The following is a 17,046-nucleotide window of genomic DNA, read 5'->3' as shown; positions in this document are numbered from 1 at the left end:
CTAAAGGTTTAGCAGGGAGGACCAACTACTCTCTTGTCCTTGATTGGGTGGTCAGCCACCCATGACCGTGACCGGATAGTTTTTTCTTCTCAATTGATATAATAGTGCCACATCGTATTAACACGTCAACGCGTAATTGTCATGAGTAAATTGTGAGCATAACTAAGATAAAAAAAAAAAAAAAAAAGGAAAAGAAAAGAAAAGAAAAGCCTATTTTGCAAAGAAATTCAAAATGAAAAAAAAAAAGCCAAAAAAATATTTTTTATTTCATAATAATTATACAAAATAAACGTAACTGTCTTAATCAATTATTTAATTTTTTTTTTTAATTTTTTAACAAAGTTGATCAAAGAATCGATTGGAATTACTACTAGATTGTTGGATAAAAATGTAAATAGTGTCAGAGAAGGCCCTCAAATTATGCAAATACCACTCCCGCCCTTGTCTTCCATCATTTCTGTGCAAATTCCTTCTTAACCTTTTACAGCAAAGAAAAGCCAAGGAATTGAAAGAGACCAAAGACGTGCTTCACCAGAAAAAGGCTCTTTCATTTTTCACCTATTTACATACATTCTCTCTCTCTCTCTCTCTCTCTCTCTCTCACATTAGTGAGACTTTTCACAGCTTAGAAATCTGCCAAACCGAACAGCACGCACCAAAACCAACACCAACCCAAACAGGTAAAGTCTTGGCCTAAAATTTCCACACAACCAATCCACAACTCCATCTTCTTCGATCAGCCCGTTCAACGCTCTCTAATTGGCTGGAAATTTGTAGCACTCTCTCTGTCTGGATCTGAGATGGGTCTCTTTCTCTCTTTTCTCTAACTAGGGTTTCCGCTGAGATTCTTAGCTAAATTTGGCAAAATGCCGCCATTTTTCGCAGTGGACTTGTCTCTCTCTTAAGCCTTTCCTTTTGCCTCACTCACACAAGCTCCATATATAGCAACTACCTTTGCCTTTTGTGGTGGGTTTTGCTGATTATATCCTGGTTTATTCCCTGCCTTGAGAAACTTAAAACAAGAAGATTCTTACTTTTTTGTTTTGTACAGCTAGGTTCAAAAGAAGAAGATTCTCACCGTCAAGCTCTCTCTTCTTCTTTATGTAGGTGGGAGGAGGAGGAGTCTAGGAGAAAGAAGAAGATCAAGCATGGCGAGGGAGAAGATTCAGATCAAGAAGATTGACAACGCCACGGCCAGGCAAGTCACTTTCTCCAAGCGCCGAAGAGGTCTTTTTAAGAAAGCCGAGGAGCTATCTGTGCTTTGCGACGCTGATGTTGCTGTTATTATCTTTTCTTCTACTGGAAAGCTCTTCGAGTACTCCAGCTCAAGGTATCTTTTATCTAATCTTTTCTTCTAGTTTTTGTTTTTTTACCCAATCTCTTTGCTTCAACACTATCTTTTAAACTGCTTCTTGCTAAAATCATTGAAAGAATGAGACCTAAGAAGACCCACGTCAATGGAAGTAATAAAGCTGTAGGTTTTACTTATACAAAAAAAAAATAGAAAAAAAAGGATAATATTAAAATATTGGTGTGGTAAATGGTCTGCAACTTGGATGTTGTACTAAACTTCTTGGAATTCTAAACGGCGTGTCGTGGCTCGAGATGAATGGATGGAATGGGGATTCTCTCTGTCACTCATACCGTCCGATCTCAATCGTTATCGATAGGCTCGACACTGCGTTTTGCGGCAGATCGCTGTGTTGGCCCGTATGTATGTCAGGTTGGTGGGGAGCTTCAAGAATCAATATCTTGTACGTTTAGCTTGTGGTATATCTTGCTTTTGCATCCTACTGTTTTCTTTTCTTCAAACAGTTTAATTAAGCTGCTTGCGAGGATTTCATGAAATGTTTATTATAAATTTACTACAAATAGTTTACAAACTGATCTCGCAAATTATAACTGGTAAAATAATTAAGACAAATCGATAAGCTAGCCAGCATAAGTAAAATTACTGTTTGTAAATAACTTAATTTTTAAGTAAAAGTTGTGGTACCCGTAACTGCCACTTTTACGGGATGTTTTTAAGGCTTTCAATGAAATATCTAGTATGAAACAAAGTCTCTCTTTATAATTAGTGCGTATATTTGTGCTTCTAAGTTTAGTTTTGTTATTTTCTTTCATGAGATATTGTGTGGTTGGTTTAGAGTAATGTTGTCATTAATTAGTGTTTTGCTTTTGATATGCTTGGTACTGTTTCCTTGTTTCCTCGCTTTTGAGAAGGGTGTATTTATTTTTCTCTTTTATGGATCAAACTCTAAAAGCGAAGAGGGTGCAACCAAGTATATATACATGCAGGAAGTATAAAAGCGGTCTCAATTAGGGAGAGAAAGAAGAAAACAAGTTCAAAAATTCGGTAAAACCAGAAAAACGAGGATTATGAAAACAAGAGAAAGCAATGAGGGATGAGAAGTAAGACATACGAGAACAAGGGAAGCAATGTCGTCATGCTATGAAGATCAGATATATAAAAGAGGAAAGGCTCAATTATCCGTGAGAATGTCTCTGGATAAAGAAGATATATGAGTTGAAATAGACTAAGTTATGACTAGTTTTACCATACACGTACATTTCAAATAAGATTAGTGTAGTAACACATTAGTCCTTTCATATATAGAAAGACATGCTTAGTGGGAAAGACATACGGTTGAATAGAAAAAAGAAAAACATGCTTTATTATATCTTCAACATTTTCTCATATGCTCAAGTATGCTTGACTCTCTGAAAATGGGAGATGGAAGATAGACATTCACTTGTAGATTGTATTAGTGTTTGAAGAAATTTTCTCATTTATTTGCTACAATATATTTTTTTTCCCCCTAGCAACCAATTAGTAAATTCCCGTCCAGACCCCAATCCTTTATCCATGTTATGGCTGCTTGAACTTTCAATCCAAGCTATATATTACTTAAAGATTGTGTTTTCTTTTGATGCGTTAAATATTTCAATGAATGGACCTATATATATTTTCTGGACTCAAGTATGTTCCTCGGTGTTTTGAAGCATGAAGGAAATAGTAGAAAGACATAAGTTGCACTCCAAGAACCTTGAGAAACTTGATCAGCCATCTCTCGAGTTGCAGGTCTGATTTTTTTTTTTTTTTTTTAAATTTTTAATTTCCATTTGTGTATCTATTGTTTTTTTTACTTGGTAGATAAGTTTTATCTACTCCTAGCTGCATAAAAAGATCCTATGCAACTGAAGTTTTTGATCTTGATATTTAGCCCATTATCTATTTGACAACTGGCTGTATTTTGTTTGTGTTTCTAAATTCAATGTTGTAATGTCTCCGGTCCTCCCCCCCTCTTCCAACAGACGATAAGCAGTGATTTCCATTCTGTAGAAATTTGTAATTAAATATAAAATGGGAGAAAATAGCATAAGCAAGAGATAAAAGGGAGACTAGAGATTTTGAGGTGGTTCGGCTTTAGAAGCCTATGTCCACCATTGATAAATGCTCTAAGGGCTACATTTTTACTATTATTGACTTGGATGAATTAACGTTGGTGTTACAATTGAGCCATAGGGAAAATTGGGTAGGTGTAGTGAACATCATACAACTATGGTAAATACTTCAATATGGAAAACTTATTAGAAAATAAAATAAGTGATTAAATTCATCTTTTCCTATCAACTTAAGCTTTTGGGATAAGTGGTGATTTAACAAAACTCCTATATTCTTAACACATTCCAAAGTTCTGAAAACACACTTGTCTGAAAAATTCTTTTTCTTTTCTTTTTTTGGTTATAGATGGAGATATACTCATTCAATTAAACTCGTGGTTATAATTCCCCAAGTACTCTCAGTTGCTGAATGTTGCTACCAATTTTGACCATTGTATGATCTATTTCTTTTTTAGGTTTATGTACTAAAAGATCATAATTAAATGTGTATTGCAGCTAGTGGAGAACAGCAACTACTCCAGATTGAGCAAGGAAATTTCGGAGAAAAGCCATCAACTGAGGTATAATTTTTTTTTTTTTTTTTCAAAAAACAAAATGTGAACGTGGAGGTTTAATGCATGCATATTGAGACATTAAATTCCTCATAAAATAGGCAGATGAGAGGAGAGGAGCTCCAAGGATTAAATATAGAAGAACTGCATCAGCTAGAGAAGTCACTTGAAGCTGGGTTAAGCCGTGTGATAGAGAAAAAGGTCTGTTTTTATTTCTATTAGTCACTTGTTGGTACAATTATGGGCTTCACTCTAGCTTGTATTTTGGTATCTAATACAACTCTATGCATTTCAGGGTGAGAAGATTATGACAGAGATAACTGACCTTCAAAGAAAGGTTAGAAAACTAAACTTCCCCTATACTGTTGGACAAATGGAGGGTCTATATATGCACATTGAATAAAAAAATTAGTGTAAAGAAGAGGTAAATTAGATGGTGTGAGATAATAGTCATAAAGCATAGAAACTTGACTTGTATGTATGTGTGATAGTTTTCAATGTTTTGTGGATCTGAATATAGTTCTCGCACCTCATTCTTTTCCTTGTGGTGAACTTGTGCTCAAGACATAATTAAGAGCTTGAGCGAGCTACATGTTATAATGTAACAACACAATATTGTTCGTTTTTTAGGCTCCCCAAAACTAAAATTCTCATGAGGTTACAACTCATCTTGGTACTATTCTCGCATTACGCTTAACTACGAAGTTTTGATAGATTCATGACTATTCCGGCTTTAAAACGCGTTGTGTTAATATGGACGCCCTTATACGTATAAGTGCATCCTCATTCCCGTACCCAGGCGATGTGGGATTTCATATATAGTACTCTTGACTTGAAATGTAACCAAGTTGCTGACCTTGTAATTCGGGTTTGACATGTGTCTCATTCGTAAGGATAGTTGATGATTAATTATCTAGATTTTAAAATGTTGTACTTCTCTATTCATTCACCTTTCTTGTCACGTATATGGTAACCCATAAATTGGAATTCATGAATCATGCAGGGGATGCAATTGATGGAAGAGAATGAGCGATTACGACAGCAAGTATGCTCTCTCTCTCTCTCTCTCTCTCTCTGCTTCAATGCTTGCTAATAGAAATTGATGTTTGACTGAAGGTGGCAGAGATTTCTAATGGTCGAAGGCACGTTGGTGCTGATTCAGAGAATGTGATTACTGAGGAAGGCCAGTCATCAGAGTCTGTCACCAACGTCTGCAACTCCACTGGCGCCCCTCCTCATGACTATGAGAGCTCAGATACGTCCCTCAAGTTGGGGTGAGTTCAGCTCATTCTTCTCAATTTGCTGCAACTAAGCATTCAGCAGCCTATTCAAATTCGGACTCATTGCCCAACTCATATAGAGACTAGCCTGCCTATATTTTTGGATAATTAGTTTTATATGGAAAAAGCTTTGGGGACAACTATTTGATCGTACTTTATAGAAAAAACTTCATTTACTACGTCTTATCTTTTATCATATTTACAAAATTATTTTCTTAAACTTTAAAAAGTGTCAATTTAGTGTATTTTTCAATTTTTCCAATTTCATTTATCTGTTAGATTTTTTTCCTAAATCCAGTCAAAATTCTAAAAATACCATTTTTTTTTTTTTAAATTAAATATTTAGGCATGAGTTTTTTTTTGCAAATTTCGTTAAATTTTGACTAACGACTAAATTCTAGCATTTTTTTTTTCTTAAAAAATGAGGGTATTTTAAGAATTTTGACACTCATTTGTTAGGATTTAACAAAAAATTCTAATGCATATATGAAATTGAAAAAAAATGAAAAGATTGAAATACAAAATTGAGACTATAAAGTTTATGGGTATGATTATAAAAGTGATGAAAGATCAGAGATTTTAAGTGGAGTTTTCCCTACTTTATACTGAAAATTTACACCATACGTTATCTTAATTTAATCAGTTCAAAATCATAAATTAAAAATGTGAAACCGGGTGTAATGATGATAAGTACGGTGGAAATACGTGGTAACTAAAAGAGAATGACTAGAAAAATGATTATTGGAGCAATTAAAGTGGAAAGGTGAGGTAGGTTTCTTGAAGTGGTAGCTAGGTTTAACTTTTGACACTACTTTTGATGACCATCTTTCACTTAATTGTTGCAGGCTACCCTACTCAGGGTGAATGGGAAGAACGCAGGGAGGAATTAAGTAAAGTAGAACAAAAATCTGATATCTATCTATATATATATATTTATAGCTTGAGTCCATTTGACATGAATTAATTGAATATGAATCTTGCCCATGCTGTGTTTTGAGGTACATCAACTCTCAAGTACCTTTTTAGTATAACCTAAATGACAACCTTGATGTTTCCTTACTCTTATATTTTCTTATTGAAAGTATGGACTACGTCACTCTCTATCTCTCTCTCTCTCTTTCTGGTCGGGCAGAGTCCACTATTGGGCCTGGGCCTGGGCCTAGCAACCTGTTGTAGCCTGATGGGCCATTATGATGAAAATTGCGTTATTTCACTTGCACAATATTTAGTAGCTATTTTGAACGGATTGAGGACTCTTGCAATTTTAAAGATTCATACGGATCATTTGTTTTTTGTTTTTGAGTAAACTCGAGATTATAGATGATATTAATTTTATTTCTTAATGATGGATAGATTTTCCTAGAGAGAAAAAAAAAAAAAAAAGAATTTAATAAGCCAGAAATGGAAGGAATTCCTTTTAGGAAAATGAGGTTAGGACCCTTATGTGTATTTTGTCATTTTTACTTTTAAGACCCTATATTTTAATTTAATAGATTCGAGACCTAGGTTAGGTACATTCTAAATTCAAGGACTATCTACATTGCTAATTTATATTGTGCATTGTTTAATGGTGTATATGTTGTTACAAGATAAATAACATAAATTTTAAATAATGTGATACTATGTACATCATTAAATACAATAAAATAAAATTTATACAACTTGGAATAGGAATATAAGACTTACCATTTTAAATGAAATTAATACTATTTAATTTATGATAAGGATTTAAGGTTGGTACATCTAACGGTTCATATAAAATCCATGTTAGCATGGCTTCAATGTTTGGATTGAGTTGAGTTTGAGCTTGATTTCATCCAAATTAAATTAAAGGACCCTTCCTAGAAATTTTGACTTGCTAGAAGATTTGCATCTAAGTGTCAACGGCCATTCCTTGGAACCGAAGTAACTCAGAAATCATCAATCCAATAACCAAATTAAGAATCAAAATTAGGCAATTTTCTTTCATGTCTTAATTCGATAATGATCAGAGTAACCATTTTTAAAAATAGATTTACATTTCACACCTACAAAGTTCCAAAAAACAATTAAGAACAACGCAAATAATAATAATAATAATAATAATAATAATAATAATAATAATAATAGTAAAATTGGCTGCCATTCTACTCCTTCTTGGACTTTGAGAGAGCTTTCTTCCTCTGCCCAAGCATATAAGTGTACATGTGAGGGCTGCCTGCAACACATCATGCCATTCATCAGTCATACGCTGAAAACAAATAAGAACTAGCTATTATCTTTTAAAGAAGAAGAATGCTGAGTCCATGCCTGGGACATAGATTCCGATGATAAGAATCGCGGCATAGAAGTTATCAAAAGAGAAGTTCCATTTGTTTGGCATCCTTACACAATACTTTTCAGATGCCTGCAAGGAGAACACAGTTCGTTCAGTGAGCACATTTTTAACAAGTAGTTTCATAGAAGCTGCAAGATATTTGTTGAAATGAAATGTTTTTTCAAAGCATGGGGAAAAAATACAAGATAATAGACAAATTGCATTTCAATGAGTTGTGAGTAAGCAGAAGATGAGCATTAAACAGTCAACAAACTTGGCTTCCCCAGCCCCACCTTTGAAAATGAATGGCAGAGAGTGATGGGCAAACAATATTTCAATAAGCTAATTAATTTCACTGAAGTGGTCTGTCACACTCCTAAACCACCGTTACTGCACTTTGTGGCATTTACTCAAGATATGCAACAAAAATAACGTTCCACTAAGACAACTTCATTCTGGTATAAACATTAACAAGCCAACTTATTCGGTGTAGACATCAGGTGATTCAGTTTAAGAGGTGTATAGTTCTACCAAACATACATATTAGCAAAAAAGTAGTGATTTTCTACATCATTACAATTGTTACCTTCAAAAATGGCAGGGCAAGATATATTAGACCGACTTCACTGGCAATGCCAGTTGGATACAACAACAAAAAGGTGCTATACCTGCATGCCATATGTGAAATGTTAATGAAAGAAACCCAAAATTCTCTTTCCATTACTCGTTCTTGATCTTCCTGTGCATTTTTCTCTTGTATGTCTTGTGTATTTGGGTTGTACCCTTTGCGCTTTTAATGAATTTGCCAAAAAAAAAAAATCTCTTTCCATTCAGTGGGCACAAATCAGTCTATACCTGAGCCACAAGAGCCATGAAGGTGTGAAACCAAGCGCCTCCTTTATCCCAAAGAAAGAATATCGAATAATCTGCAGTAACAAAAACAAAATGGACTGAAAAAAATGATTTCTGATATCCATTTACATACTATATTCTTCAATAGAGGTAAATCAACATGATTAAAACCAACATTAGATTGAAGCATATATCAACAAAAGTTAGATATTAACCCAGAGTGAAATTTCCTGTTTTTCTCTCTTGGATTTCTGTCTATAAAGTGTAACAAGACATGCAAAAGGGTTGAAATCTCACACATTCAGCTAGCCATAAAAAATAAAATCTTAAGAAAGGAACCACAGTTTCTTCCAAAATCACTGTAGTTTCTTCTCCTTCAGTTTAACGTGAAACTTCAAAAAAAAATTAAAAAATTAAAAAAAAAACCAGATATCCAAATTCAGAAATACACAATTAGAGGGCTCTTTTGATGGTTTTTAGTAATAATATTGCTTACTTATTCATCAAAAAAAAAAAAAAAAACAAAACAATTAGAGGGCTCTCGGCTCAGTAATTTCTTCATATAGGTGGTGTTCATGCAGTTTGTCCCACGTTCCCACAAAAGTAACAGTTTGACAAGCAAATAAAAACAGAACAAAATAGAAACCGAAAATGCAGTTTATGTAAATAGCAAGAAAAAATGAACATCATGTAACACTTGCCTCCGTGATGGACCAGCTGATCACCAGGGAGGTCACAAGTATGTGAGTCTGAATCTGCCAATCATAAGCTTCATTCTGTTACATATGGATTTGAAGTAATAATAATTTGACAGTTGGGTATTTCGTAAAAATAGCAATCGTGGAAACCTGGGGGAAACTCCACAAGATGCACCATGCCAAATACAATCTTGAACCTATCTGCGGCAGTGTTGCTGATATTGGAGATCTCACCAGCCCTTTATTTATTGATTTTTTCAAAATAAGTTTTCGAGAAAGAAGCAGAAAGTAGTACTTTTGGTTTACAACAAAACTTGGTTATAAAGAACAAAAAAGATAACTCACCCACTAGACCATGAACAATCTGTTAAACAACACAACAAACAAAAGAACAATTAGAAAACCCAAAACAACAGCAAAGATAATAAAGTTCAAATACTTGAACTAGTAGTACAAATTAAACCGATGAATCTGAGACTCGATCTAATTTGGGAAAACAGAATGTCTGTAAAAAAGATGTTGAAAATGCATATCTGCAGTTGAATTTCTCTTCTCGGGAAAGCAATTACTTCCCAGGAAACGTTTTTTTTCTTCCACAAAACACTGGAAACAAGTGGTGGGGGTTGGTGGTATTAGTACCTCCAAGACAGCGGCGGTTTGAGCGAGCAGAAGCGGCCGTTCGACCGCATTGTAGACCTGCTCATGGCCTGATTCCCTCAGTGTCTTCACAACCAGGTACAAAACTTGAAGCCTGAAACCAACAAAGCAGCACAGATGAGAGAACTAATTCTCCATTACCCATACACATATGCATATGCGAATTAGTCCAGAGGGAGAGAGAGCGAGAGAGATCTGGGGGAAATTTGGGCGTTACCATCCTGCGAAAACGGTCCAGTTGTAGAGAGTGAGGTATAAGCGTCTGACCAGCGACAAAAAACCGGCCATTGTAGAGAAATACTAAGCCTAGAGAGAGAGAGATTTGACTGCACCAATACGAAAAATATATATAGCGAGAGAGAGATGGGCATGTAAAAGAATTTAAGAGGTTTAGTTGAGCAGCTCAACTATAAATGTGTCCCTGTAACGTGTCGTGTCGCGTTCTGTTTCAAAGTCGTCTATCTTCCAACTCCCAACGGATTGTTAGAGTCGAGATCATAAATCCGATGATGAAGAGGAGCGAAAAAATTGAATTCTCTTTAAATTCGAAAAATTAATTTAAATTAAATTAAATTTAATTAATGGAGAAATGCCATTCAACCATTTGAGATCTAACGACATAGCTTCACCTTTGACGTTTGTAATTATTTTAAAATTTTAAAAATTTTCAATTTAGTTTATCTAGCTTTTAATTTTTTATGATTTCACTTATTTGTTAGAATTTGAGGTTAAATTAGACAGTAAATGAGTAACCTTTATATCCTTGAAAATTCCATTAAATATGAACAAGAAATAAATACGTAACATGTATCTTTTTATTATGGGTGACAACTAACATATGTCATAATTTGGTGCTGACATTACATTTTTCAAAACATTTTTATACCACAATTTATTGCAAGTAGATATAAACACCAAGACTAACTTTGCATATATATATATATATATATATATATATATATATATATATATATATATATTTTTTTTTTTTGGGGTAAAAATACGGATGCGATTATCACTTTGCGGTACCTACATCTGCGCGGTTATTGTTGTTATTAACCGCTATCCGTATATGCGGTAGTGGTCATTTTGGATTATTGTCCAAATCTATATGCAAACTTAAATAATATGGTTATTGTTATATGCAAACTTAAATAAATTAATATTTCACTTGTTATATAATTCATGAATATCAACTATATAAAGTCATTGTTTCATAGAGTAATCAAGATTTAAATTACTCAAATTAAAGAAAATAAATAAATAAATATAATGACGTATAACTTTGAAATGACGGTGAAAAAACTTAACATAACCTAAAAATCCTAAACTTACCGAATCTAAAACGACGTCATTTTAGTGAATTTAATTATATATATATATATAAGCAAATGTGGTTATTATTAACCACATTTGCATATCCTAAAACTGCATCCGCATCTGCATAGACTGTATATGCGGATAGCGAATAACAATTAAGTGCGGATAATGAATGTAGACGATTATTATCCTTCCGCATTTTCATCACTACTGCGTAATGCTTACAATTGTTTGTAATAACCAAGAATATTTAAAATCAAGAGGATCAGAAACTTGAACTGGTTTGGTGAAGCCCAATTCATACACAAAATCATTTAAAATCAAGATACACCGTTTGCATTTAAAATAAATGCTTTTGAGTTCATTGGAAATTGCATAATAATAATTTAGAGGGCTTTTGAAATTTAGGGTATTACTTTTGCTTTATAAAAATAAAAAAATAAAAAATAACTTTCCTCTTTCTTTTAATATTTATTTGAAAGAATATTTAAATAAAATAAAAAAAATGATAAGATAAACTATTGTAGAGTTTGCTTGAATAAAAAAATCAAAAAGTAGTTTTTTTACTTAAATTTAAGAGAAGTTGCTGCGGTTCTCTTAAATAAATTTTGAATTACAGAAATTCTCCAACAATTTTTCACACAATGATTTCATTTTTTTTTGTTTCTATTTAGCTGCATTGAGGCAAGCACACAGAAACACTTCAAAAAAATAATTTTACATTTTGTAATGATGGTAAGCATGCGTGGACTAAAATTTTAGGTGGGGGCAACATTTTTTTTTTTTTTTAAAAAAACAAATATTTTTGAGGGAATAAAAATTTAATTTAAAAAGATTATATATATATATATAAAAGAAAATTAGAAACACCTTGAGACTCCCAAAACTAAAGGTAGGTCCGCCTATACTGCGCCTTAAAATTATGGGATAATTACACCGTTGGTCCCTGTGGTATGTTATAATTATTTTTCACTCCCTATAGTTTAAAAAGTTCATGGAAGGTCCGTGTGGTATGCAATAATTATGTTTTACTCCCTGTGTTGATTTTTCGTCCACCATTTTGACGAAATTTGTTAGCCCTACACGTCAGCGCCACGTGTCGCCAATAAGATGGCGACACGTGTCCATCTTAATAAAAAAATATAAATAAATAAATAAACTTATTTTTTTTAAAAAAAAAAAACAAAAAAGAAAAAGAAAAAAGGTAGGCCAAGGGGTGGCCGCGCGCCACCCCTCGCGGCCACCCCCAGGGCCACCCCTTGGCCTGCCTTTTTTTCTTTTTTATTAGTTTTTTAGTTTTTTTTTTTAGTTTCTTAAAAAATAAGTTTATTTATTTATTTTTTAATAAATTTATATTCGTGGCGCTGACGTGTAAGGCTAACAGATTCCGTCAAAATGGTGGACGGAAAATCGACTCAGAGAGTAAAACGTAATTATTGCATACTACATGGACCTCCCATGAATTTTTTAAACTATAAAGAGTGAAAAATAATTATGGCATACCACATGGACCAACAATGCAATTATCCCTAAAATTATTATGAAAATTAGAATGAGTTGTTCCACCTATTCTGGGCCTTAATAGTAAGAGTAAGAGATTGGACGGTTGTTCATTTATTGCGTACTTGGAGCATTTGAGTCTATCATTTGTCTTCTTAATTATTATGGAAAGGAAAAATTAGAGGTATCCTCCTCCAACTGTTAATATGAGGAATACTAGAGTATTTTCTTGTGTTCTCCTGGAATGGCATAAATGTAATTTTTTTAATTAAAAAATTACAACTATGCCATTCAAAAGGACATATATGTAATTTTTTAATTACATCTATGTCATTCCAGAAGAATACTAGGAGAACACCAGAAGATGCTTTAGCATTCCTCCTGTTAATATATCTTCTAAATTATCATTTGTGTCGATGTCCATTTCCAAAGTCCAAACTACTAAAAAAATTTAAAGTCTACCTTAAGATCAACAAAAAAACAAAAAAGACTCCAATTTTTTTGAATAAAAAAAAAATGTCCTTATAAATTCGAAAAAAAAAAAAAAACCGAAAACTAAAAACTAAACAAATATTTTTCTAAAAAAATAAAATATAAAACGAAAAAGAACTATTTTTTTTTAAAAAAAAAACAAATGAAAAATAACTGAAAATTATATATAAAAAAATTAAATAAAAAACAAACAATCGAAAAAGAAAAAAGAAAAACCAGTTTTTTATTAAATTAAAAAAAAAGGAAAAAAACTGAAAATAAAAAATAAAAAAAAAACTATTTTTTAATTTTTTTTGGTATAAATTTTTGTTATTTATATTTTTTTAATAATTTTTGTAGTTTTTATTTTATTTTAATAATTTTATGAATTACATTTTTGTCATTAGGGGGACATTGACATTTTTTGGTAATTTAGGGAGGAATATTGACACAATTGGTAGTTTGGGGAGAAGACATTTACAATGAAGTGGTAGAGTTTGAGAAATGATGGAGTTATGTGTACTTTTTCCTTATGAAAAATACAACTAAAAGATAAGGCTAAAAACTAAAAATATATAACAACTAAAAAAAATATATATATATAAAAACTAAAATATGCCAATTGACTAGCCAGTAGCCACGCCCTGCTGGGCCTCCCGGAGCTTCTTCTCTCTTCTATAAATTCATGGACATGGTTTTCCTTGCTTTTGCTTGGCTGTAACTTTGAAAACATTAGACCAAAACACAGCTGAGAATTATCTTTGTGATCCCTACATCAAAACAAATCTTTTTGATCAAGCTGGGATAGCGGATAGACTAACACAATAGCTTATATAATCAAATTAAAATACTCCAATGAATAAAATATATCAAACCACTTCAAAAAAAAAAAATACTTAACCACAACGATCAACACAAGATTTTTGTTGACGAAGACAAAAAACTTGATACAAAGGAAAAGCCTTTTCATATACTTACAACCCTTTATAACGATCTAGACTTCTTCTGTGGATGAGCTCCTAGCTTAGCTTGCTCACCTTCCTGGCACCTCATTAGACTCCACCTCCATGTTGATCAGATTTCTTGTAAAATCTTTATTCCTTACCGACTCACTGGTAGACTTCGTTTACGTTCAATTGTGCATCGGCAACTCCGTGGTTTGATATCCACTCCAAGAGTCTTCAACACTATGAACAAAATTCTTGGCTCACAACACAAGCAACGTCTTGGTTCAGATTTTTCAATTCTCCTTGGAGGTTCTAAATTAAATTTCATGCTCTAAGCGATATACCTAAAACTGAAACCAGACTGGCATTTTATAAACACAATTAAATCCATGTTTTTTTGCATGATAGCACCCGATCGAGAGTCTTTGTGGCTCTATCTTAAACTTCACGTCCGTACTAGACTCTAAACAAAGTTGCAATCGAGCTTCGATCTCTGTGGTAACCCCTAAGTTCCTCGTTCGAACTTCTTAGCAACTGAATCATCAAACAAGAGGTTCGCATGAAAAGAGTTACGTTGTAGCTAGGCCAATTTGTTTTGGCATAAAATGTTTTTGTTGGAAAATATTTTGAGTTTTTTTGTTTTTTGAAAAGGTAATTATTTTTGGTTGTTTATTTGCAACCCTGAAAAACAGTTCAAAAGCCATTTTTCAGTTTTTGTTTCGTATGGAAAAATCGTCAAATTTTTCTTTTTATATTTTCTTATAATCTAAAAAGTTTGCGGATCAGGAAGAGAGTGTTTGTGAATAAAATGCATTCGAGTGTGAGATTGAGATCTAGTGTAATTTTTTGTCCATATTACTTGTAATTTGGACAGAAAATTATGAGAGAGCCGTTGTGGGGCCCACTTGCCATGACAGGTAGGCCCTATAAAAGGCCATCATATTGCCCGAGGGTGTGAGAGAGCAGTGAAAAATAGTTTACGCAGATGAGAAGCATCAACTAGTTTTATTTTACACCTCATGAAGATTATTTTTTTCTTGGTTAACTGAGAAAACATTTTTGGGTTAACCAGTATTTTACATTGCACTATACACTTAAAAATAAAAATAAATAAATTTACGCCACAACAAACGAGACGTTTGTATAAAAAGACATCATGAAGATGAGAGATTATTAATACAACACGATTGAATCTAAACCCATTAACTTATGTTTTTGGATTGAGTATGATATAATCCTATAGGGATAATGAGTAAGAATATCTTGATTTTTTCTTACGTACTCACGGTTGAGTGAAACACTTGTATCGACCCTACCAAGATATTGCGTGGATATTTTTCCTCATTTTTTGTTTATTAAGAAAAAAAAATCTTTATATATATTCCTTATGGAGTGTCCGTTGAGGGGATATGACATTGTCCAATTGTGGTGACGAAATATGCTTCAGCCTGGTTGTGGTTTTTTTTGAAAATTTAATATTATTGATAAAAGATCAACATCGTAGAACATTTAGTTTTGACATAACAATATCGTATATACAATGTGGAATGACCCCTACCAGGTCTTATTACGAACGTATCAGACTGCCTCCTTTGCCAAAATATGAGCAGCTCAATTACACTCCTGTTTGACATGACCAATTTGCCAACAGGAAAACAAAGTAAGCTCCCCTTGAATATCCTCTACTAGTTGCCCAAATCTGTTCCAAAACGCTTAGAGGACTTCACTGCATTGACCACTTGTAAAGCATCGCCTTCCAGAAAAACATGTTGCAGGCCTACACTGAAACAAAACTCCGCTGCAAAAAGAGCTCTCATTGCCTCCGTTACAACAAGTTCTGTGGTTATTTCTTTTGTGAAACTTCGAGCTACTATAACATTACCTCTATTGTCCCGGACAATGATATTTACACCAATCCATCCTTTGAGTCAATCAATAGCCACATCCCAGTTTATTTTGTATATCCCTTCCAATGGAGTCTTCCATTTAGCAATGTATGTACTATCCTCTGCTGACTCTTATTCAATAGCTTTTGCATTAACTTTTCGAAAGTTATCAATGGAAGCATAAGCCTCTTGAATTAGTTCATTCGGGCTAGTGAAAACCCTTCCATGCACAACCGAATTTCTCCGGAACCAAATCTTGCAGGCCAATATTACAAAAAAATCAAACTCCTCCGGTGAACATTTTCCATACATTCCTCTGACAATCAACTCGAAGGCGATCTTTTCATTACGTCTTTTTTGGAAAATCTTACCACAAGCACCCCAAACATCCATAGTTGATGGGCAATGCCATAGAATATGTCCGGTATCTTCAATATCCATCTCGCAAATGGGACAAGAGGGTGTAGAGATAATACCTTTACGCATCAAATTTTTTTTGGTGGGCAATAAATTATGGCAAGCTCGCCACAGGAATATCTTCACAGCATTTGGGACCTTCATTCTCCATAGGGCTTTCCATAAACCATTGTCCACAATGTTGCCCGATCCTTCTCCCTTCAAACTATCTTGTCTTTCTTTCTCCATATGATTGGTGCTTTGCACAGAGAATTCTCCTGTTGAGGTCCCCCGCCAGATCAAGACATCCTTCTGATTGCAAAGACTAAGGAAAACTTTACAAATAGTATTAGCCTCTCCCACCTAGAAAATGTTATTGATTAACCACCTATTCAACCATCTTGTGTCTGGATCAAAGAGGTCCCTAACTCGAGCATCCTCCCCTAGAAGCCTTCACGATGATTTGTACCGCATATGATGTGGGATTAGGTAACCATTTATCTTCCCATATTTTAACTTCTGCCACATCCCCAATCCGCCATATAAGCCCATGTTTGAATAAATTTTTAGCAGAAAAAATACTCCACTAGGCAAAAGAATGTTTATTACACAAGGTCCCTTGCGGGAAGGAAACCCTAAGATAATACTTTTCTTATATGATTCTTGCAACCAAACTATTTGGATAGTGTAGTAGTCTCCAGCACTGCTTCGCTAGAAGGGCCTTGTTGAAGCAAACTAGATCCCTGAATCCCATACCAACCTTTGCTTTTGAGATCGCCATTTTTTT

The 17,046-nt window shown here is 33.7% G+C and overlaps 2 protein-coding genes across 7 annotated transcripts; one reads left to right on the top strand and one right to left on the bottom strand.

The window, feature by feature from the left end:
* Positions 1–517: 517 nt before the first annotated feature.
* On the top strand, positions 518–6,332 carry LOC133851340 (MADS-box protein JOINTLESS). Of its 6 annotated transcripts, none has more exons than XM_062287709.1 (10): positions 519–804; positions 886–966; positions 1,052–1,330; positions 3,004–3,082; positions 3,901–3,965; positions 4,058–4,157; positions 4,252–4,293; positions 4,960–5,001; positions 5,073–5,230; positions 6,082–6,332. In XM_062287709.1, exons 3-10 carry the CDS (start codon positions 1,149–1,151, stop codon positions 6,098–6,100), a joined length of 687 nt encoding a protein of 228 aa, XP_062143693.1. In that variant the 5' UTR covers positions 519–804; positions 886–966; positions 1,052–1,148; the 3' UTR covers positions 6,101–6,332. The 6 variants fall into 6 exon arrangements, with proteins under 6 accessions (XP_062143690.1, XP_062143693.1, XP_062143694.1 ...); XM_062287710.1 differs by having other exon boundaries at positions 886–970; positions 1,115–1,330; XM_062287707.1 differs by having other exon boundaries at positions 520–804; positions 1,108–1,330.
* An 841-nt stretch (positions 6,333–7,173) lies between these two features.
* LOC133851341 (very-long-chain (3R)-3-hydroxyacyl-CoA dehydratase PASTICCINO 2) lies at positions 7,174–10,191 on the bottom strand. Its single transcript, XM_062287712.1, has 9 exons — positions 9,957–10,191; positions 9,722–9,833; positions 9,428–9,446; positions 9,233–9,321; positions 9,086–9,139; positions 8,388–8,458; positions 8,119–8,200; positions 7,526–7,622; positions 7,174–7,433 (listed from the first exon to the last, which is right to left on the bottom strand). The coding sequence occupies exons 1-9, from the start codon at positions 10,025–10,027 to the stop codon at positions 7,363–7,365; spliced, it is 666 nt and encodes a 221-aa protein (XP_062143696.1). The 5' UTR covers positions 10,028–10,191; the 3' UTR covers positions 7,174–7,362.
* Between the last annotated feature and the right edge of the window lie 6,855 nt (positions 10,192–17,046).

The sequence above is a fragment of the Alnus glutinosa genome, chromosome 12 (genome assembly GCF_958979055.1).
Source record: "Alnus glutinosa chromosome 12, dhAlnGlut1.1, whole genome shotgun sequence".
NCBI classification, from domain to species: domain Eukaryota; kingdom Viridiplantae; phylum Streptophyta; class Magnoliopsida; order Fagales; family Betulaceae; genus Alnus; species Alnus glutinosa.
This window is presented reverse-complemented; position numbering and strand designations above follow the sequence as displayed.